The sequence below is a fragment of the Stegodyphus dumicola genome, chromosome 1 (genome assembly GCF_044657685.1).
Source record: "Stegodyphus dumicola isolate Sdum_Otavi_A_Nest chromosome 1, ASM4465768v1".
NCBI lineage: Eukaryota > Metazoa > Arthropoda > Arachnida > Araneae > Eresidae > Stegodyphus > Stegodyphus dumicola.
The window spans coordinates 92739065-92746080 of NC_140768.1; the positions used below are offsets into that span (position 1 = coordinate 92739065).

The 7016-nt window shown below is 31.4% G+C and overlaps 1 protein-coding gene across 2 annotated transcripts in view; it reads left to right on the plus strand.

The window, feature by feature from the left end:
• LOC118180522 (neprilysin-2-like) overlaps window positions 1-6036 on the plus strand; it is a 113390-nt gene extending 107354 nt beyond the window's left edge. For both annotated transcript variants that reach the window (XM_085810885.1, XM_085810894.1), the window contains 4 exons: window positions 821-886; window positions 3981-4076; window positions 5285-5361; window positions 5755-6036. In XM_085810885.1, coding sequence (XP_085667011.1) covers window positions 821-886; window positions 3981-4076; window positions 5285-5361; window positions 5755-5854 — 339 coding nt within the window. In that variant the 3' untranslated portion in view covers window positions 5855-6036. The remainder of the gene's footprint in view (window positions 1-820; window positions 887-3980; window positions 4077-5284; window positions 5362-5754) is intronic.
• Window positions 6037-7016: the final 980 nt, after the last annotated feature.

The window sequence follows — 7016 nt, forward strand, 5'->3', positions numbered from 1 at the left end:
TGGTTATTTCGAAGACATTTTGTACATAAAAAATAATAATAATATTTTATAATTTTATCAGTATATATCGCCATCTTTGGTTTCATGGTAATGTAGATTTTAATAACTTTACTAATAATGCTATTACTTTATCTTCTAATACTTTATCTAATAATGTTTTATCTAATAATTATAATTATCTTAATCTAATACTTTATCTAATAATGCTGTGTTTAGTCTATTACGCCCCGTTTAGTGTAAATAACGACTGAAGTTTAGTACCAAAATAACAATTAACCAACCATCCTTCTAATTTAAAAATTCAAATTTAATAATATGTTTGCTAATAATATTGTTCCCATAATAAGAAATAATAACTTGCTTAAATTTATGTTGGATAAAAACATGTTGCATTTCGTTTTAGATCCATAATAATAAATTCTTTTTTTTTATTATTATTTTTATTTCAGTGAATAAAAGTTTAAAGCAAAATAAATGTTTATGTAAATAAAGTTTACTTTTGATGTTTTATTTGCTTGAAATAAAAGTTGTTTACTCGCTTAGGCAAACAAAAAGTAATAATTTAAAGAAAATGGATTTTATACTTTATTTTTCAGAAAAATATCTTACTTTTTTTAACTATATACTATTCATTCAGATATAATACAACTGAAAAAAAAAATAAAACGTTCTAACCTACATTATTGAATGTGTACTTTAGGTATAGGAAATGTAGGTAACCCAACTACGCAGAATTTTTTATTATCAAGATAAGTTCTTATCTCAGCTAGTCCGGAATTTTAGAGTTCTACTTTAATTGAAACAATAATATCTTTTTCAGGTAAATGGCCTTAATACACAACCCGATAACATTGCTGACAATGCAGGTTTAAAAGCAGCTTATTTGGTAAGAAAATTGTTCGAAATTTAAGAAACCGTAAAATTGCGCCGAATTCAAAATATAAAGAACAAAAATTTAATGCAATGTAAATATACGAGTAATTAAAATACTCTGTGAAAGGAAACATTAAGTTCAGAAATATAGAAGATTACTAGCAATGTAATCAAAGGTTTAACACAGAAATTTTACTAAATGTTAAATTTAACTAAAGTGTAATAAAATAGAACGTATTTATTGAATGTAGTTATTGTTGTATATCTTCAAAAGTTAATCGTTAGAAGGTTACCATGACTCATCTCGGATTCGGTTCCTGTTAGTTGCATCAAAACAAGTTACAGTCGGGCTTCGACTTTCGCACAATTCACTATTTAACACATTTTTAATAACTCAATTTTTTAAAAGATTTTTGTCGATAATGAAAAATTTGCTCGCGCGTCGACCGCTCTGCAGCCGTTGCGAGGGTGAATGTGGGTAATATACTTGAATATATTACCCACTGTTTTATACTTGAATATAATACCCATTAACTAAGATAAAATAACACGCCGAAAGAGTATTCATTTAAAAGTCAAACAATAAAAATCAGCGTCATATTTGCAAATTTTCACAGGACTAGTCTCGATGGTTTTTATCGAACCATCATCCTCAGCTGCCAAAGAGCAAATGTATAACAAAGCGCAAATGAAAAGATAAAATAAGAATGGATGGACAGGAGTTAAACTATCGGTGTCATCTATTGAGAAACGAGAACTAAAACATAATTTCCTTAAAGGCTGAAGGCAAATATGTATTAGAATTAGGGTCCTTAAGTAGAACAGAAAAACAACAGAGGACTTTTATTTTTCTAACATACGCTTCATGTTCCTTAACGCGAAATTTTAGTTTCGTAAAACGTGTGTGCAAATGAAGCTTCTTCTGATCAATGCAAACCTGAAGTGCACCAACTCTGATACTATTACAGAGAATAGATCTGTGGTGAATGTGGAGTGGTTGTTAATTTATGTCCTCGCAGTTGTTCAAAGCTTTCGTGTTTTACCGGAGGATCGCTCCCAGCGATGTCTTATGGGTTGAACTGCAAAGGCGATGCGAGAAGCATTAATGCAAAGAGTAAAAGAGCTCTAATAAGACGATTCAAGAATTATAACTCTTCCACATTTGCCAGCGTCGAGTGGCTCCGCGGAAGTCATAGATCCTTGGATCTATACTGTCTCTATATCTATGATTCTCAGTCCGTGGTTAGCGGAACATTAGTGCTTCATGCAGCCACTTCAAGTGTTTCACGAAAAATTCAAATACACAGTTAAAAATTGCTTCTAAAGAAATATCAATAAAATGTAAAATAATTTTTGTATGAGATTGTAATCAGAAAGCGCGAATGTCAATTAAATGTTTTAGTGTTATGTATGCAGTATGTGAACTTAATACACATCTTATTACTGTGGGAAATGATGTCATACACTAGTTTTATGAAACAATCATGCAGATTATGTCATAGTGATTGTCAGAGAAGGGGCTGCATGTGCAGGTATCCGGGAAGGGAATCTGAAAGTTGATAGTATTAATGAAAGTTTTGACAAAAGGGAACATAACGGAATAAAAAAGGCTGGATAACAAAAAGGGGTGTTAAGAATAAGGAGGCTAGAACTTAAGGAAAGGGAGTGTATCAAAGGGTTGAAAGGATTATGATCGATTCTGGACTTCGAGTTAACAGTGCAGTGTACTTTTCACCAAACAAAAGGGGACGTCTCTCCACCGGTAAGCCAGTTCATTTTAATTTTACAGTGTGATACATTGGTGTGCCTGTGTTGTTCACATTTGAATTCTGAGCAATCAATGTGGTTTATTTAGCTTATTTCCAGTAATGCTATCTTTGAATTTTGAATTAAAGTCTTCCATCATATTATCAATTACTTTTATATGTTTCATAAACACTTTTATAAGCAATGGATAATTTCATCATAAAGAAATCTCCTTGATATTAGTGATGCCAATGCTACGACTAGTATTACTGGAACTGAAGACGATGCAGAAGAGATAAAAATTAAGAAACCAATTTGAAACTCTATTTGCTTCTATGACGAAAAACAGATAAAATTCTGATTGACCCGAACCGTAAATACAATGTCCAACTCTTCTATGCTGTGTACGTGGAATGCCAATAGCGCGACGGTGTTCATTAAATGAAAGTATCATTTTTTTTTTTTTTTTTTTTTTTGATTGGATATAAAAATCTTTCATCAAAAAATAAAGAATATTTCTAAAGGCTTTTAAAATCATAAGGTAGGCAAAGAAGACAATTTAAAAGAACAGTGAAAGTAAACGATAATACTCAATTTACGTCGTATAAAATTACTAAATTAGTAGCATTAAATCAAAGCCACACGCGACAGCAGAATCTCACATTTTACTTGTCTGTTGTGAAATAGTGACAATTTAATTTGAGGAAGAGACAAAGAGGGAAATTTTGAAGATTACGCTATCTCATGATGCAGTTTGCAGACAAATTTAAAGCATGTCTTGCAGTATTAAAAGACCAGTCGCGGGTGCACTTGTTAGTATCCCCTTTGCATTGCAACTACACGAATCAAATTATATATGTGGCAAGTCGCCCCTCTTTTTAGGCTTTATTAACAGAGGAAAATAAATCAATTTTTATGTTGCAAAGAACTTTTGTAAAGTGCTACTGTCCAGGACTTAAGTGACGCGATAACATCATATTTGAATGCTTTAAAACCATCATGGGATCAAGGTGTCGTTATTTGTACCGACGGAGCAGTATCTATGATGTAATCAGTTACAGACATTATAGATGCAAGTCTTAATGCAAAAACAATATTTTATCACTGTTTTCTGCTACGATAAGTACTTGTCGTAAAGACAATGCTAAAAAACTAAACGAAGCGTTGGAACAAGTAGTTTCTATGGTTAATTTTAAAAATGAGAGCAATAAAAACCTAAATTTTTCAAACAACTTTATTTATCTTATGAGAGAAGACTATGAATGCTTACTTCTTCACACAAAAATGAATGCCAGTTATGTTTTCCGCCATACTGTTATTTACAATATATTATTTGTTAATCGCGCCTTAAATTTCTGCAGGCCTATCAGTCGTGGGTGAGAATTCACAAAACAGAGAAAATGCTACCAGGATTGAAGTATACACCAAATCAGCTGTTCTTCATCAGCGCAGCACAAGTAAGTCTTGTATATCTAGTATAGTAGATATAAGAAGCCTTGTATATCTAGTATATCTAGGATTAGCAGCTAGATATTACTTCTGACCAGAAAACATTTGATCAAATGATTTACTTTAAATTTTTCAAAATATGCAAAACCGTTCCTCTAAACATATGAAATGATACTGGATCTGTAACATCCTTTATAACTCTGAAACTAGTATAACAATCAAAGTTTTCGAAATAGTGTAAGAATTAGCTTGTGAACCTTAGCTTCGAAGTGCAAATGGTTCTTCTTATAGCTTTCTACTTTATTCTACTGCATTTAGCACCATTCTATAAGCATTTCATTTAACTTCAAGTTTATAAACAGCTCATGTATAAAATAACGTCTACACAAGCAGCATAAACAACAAAATTCTATGTTCGCATTTTAGCCGTTGCAGGTGACCCTCAGCTCATTTTTATGAATGACAACCATCTTCCGCTTAGAACTAATCCAGTGAGAGATTTTCTGAAAGTAAGGCTGTTAGCCAGCTGGATTGCCAGACAGATCTAGAACTAGATCTTATGTCCTGTGCACATGTCTGATATGCAAGTGAGAGAGCAACCAGCCTTTCTCAACCCAGATATTTCCACGACCTGAAAAGAACGTTGCTGCGTGAGTAAGAATGGCTGCCCCAAGAATTCATAAATTGGGTCATTTATTACAGAAAGTTCCGTTCTGAGAGCTGTATGACTGTTAGAGGAGAATCTTATCTTCTATTATCCTCTTTCTACCTTGCAAGCTCGGTTTTAGACCTTCCAGCTTCCAAGAGTCTTATGAACGATCATGCATGTGTACCGTGACTGCTGCATGGTATCGTTTTGTATTCTATCAACTTATGTCCATATCAAATGTCATTAAAATCTGCTCATTAGTTGTGGAGATAATCAAACAAATATGAAAATTCTCCTCATTTTGGATACCAGCGTAAAACAAGGGTTATAAACTAAGTGGAGAAAATCTCAAACTCACGAATTTACTTGATAGGTATGAAATATTTAATATTTGTGAAACTGAGAAGCCTTACATTCTATGAACATATGCGAACAATAAATTTACTAGTATAATTATCAATAGATGCCTAAACAACATAAATATATATTTTTAGTAACATTTATATCTGACTTATTGAAAACATGAGGACTTCTAGAAAAAATAAGTATTACATTAAACTCTTCTAGATCTATTGTGAGAAAAACCTACCAGAGCATCTTATGTATTTTCTTCAGTATGACGACCATAGCCCAGGACAGTTCAGGTGAGTGTCATGCGTATATGCTTAAATATATGCCGTTGCATTTAATCCCAAATTTAAGCAGTCCCATATATTTAAGTGTTCTATCTTTGCATCTCATCATTTGAAATATATTAATTAAGCAGTTCTAATATTAATATATTTCAAAACTACTGGCAGAGAATTTAAACAAAGTTTTCTCAAACGACTATCAAAATTATTTTGAACAGAAAACATTGCATTTCCCTTCAAATTTTACATATTATTCTGAATTTATCATTCTGAATATTTCCTATCTGGAAAAAAGTAAAAAATACTTTTTGAAGTATTTTTTATCAACTACTTTTTTAAGAACAGTACTAGATAACTGAAATCATATCCAGAGTACAACATTGAAAATTATGTTTTAAATTTCAGAGTAAACGGAGCTATGTCTAATCTACCAGAATTTGCCAAAGAATTTCGCTGCTCATCAGATTCAGCTATGAATCGACAAAATAAGTGCCGGATTTGGTAGAAAAATTAATAAATCAAATTTTCAGAAACCATTTTTTACTACTTTCTTACGATACATGGTTGTAGTAGTTATATAATTTGGTTTTATTATTGAAGGATGGCGCAAATTATTACATGTAAAATTTGAAAGCTGGTATGTATTCTTCAAGGAGCATCTTCTTCAAAATAAAATTTTTAAACCCGTTTTGGCCTCTTTCTTAGTACATTTGTGCATAAATTTATCTACGATGAGAGTAAACTTATTCTTTCTTCCTCTAACACAAAGTGACACAAAATTTCCCTTTTCATTCTTAAATATCTTATGAGTTATGTGCCACAGTTATTATTATTATTAAGTGACGAAAAATTTCTCGCTGCGTAATGTGCAATATGGATATTAAAAGCTTTATTTTTATTTTTCTATTCTCCTGGATTTGGCCATAAATATTTGATTTTTCAGCATGTGCTGCATATAATAAATTTAATTTTAACAACATTAACAATTAGTTGTACATGCATATATTTAAACGCTCGATGTTTACACATGTCTTAATTCGAAATATATTAATTAAATAACTCTAATGCATAAAGTTATCTGAATTGATGAAACCATACTACCTGACATCCAATAAAAGAAGGCACATTTATATGATGCTAACACAATGAAAGATTAAACTCATACTATATTTTCAGCAACAATAAAACATCCTACTGCAGTTATGGTCTAAATTTGTATCTCAGCGTATAGAAGAATAAAGTACAGGCCAGCGGATATCCAGACCTCACATGCTAGAAGAAAAAAACCTTATGTGTACACCCCATGACTTCCTTGGACGGAATATTAAATTATACGCATTTTCCCTTGCATTTAATTTAAACTTATTGGATTAAATTAAATCTACTTCGTCGATAGCGCATAAAATACAATAAATTAAAATCAATCTCTAAAATTCACTATATTTGTTTACCATAGAGACACTCTGGCGCTAAGTTCACTTAACAGCGTTATATTTCGTTCATATTATAATTCAGCATGCATATAAATTTATATCGTTTGAAGAATTATCTAATCGTTGCCACATGTTCTATTCAAATGCTATAATAAATCTAAAACGATGTATAAAAGATATTAAGCAAACAAAACAAAAAAGAAACAGTTTTTCATAGACGATTCAGTATTTCTC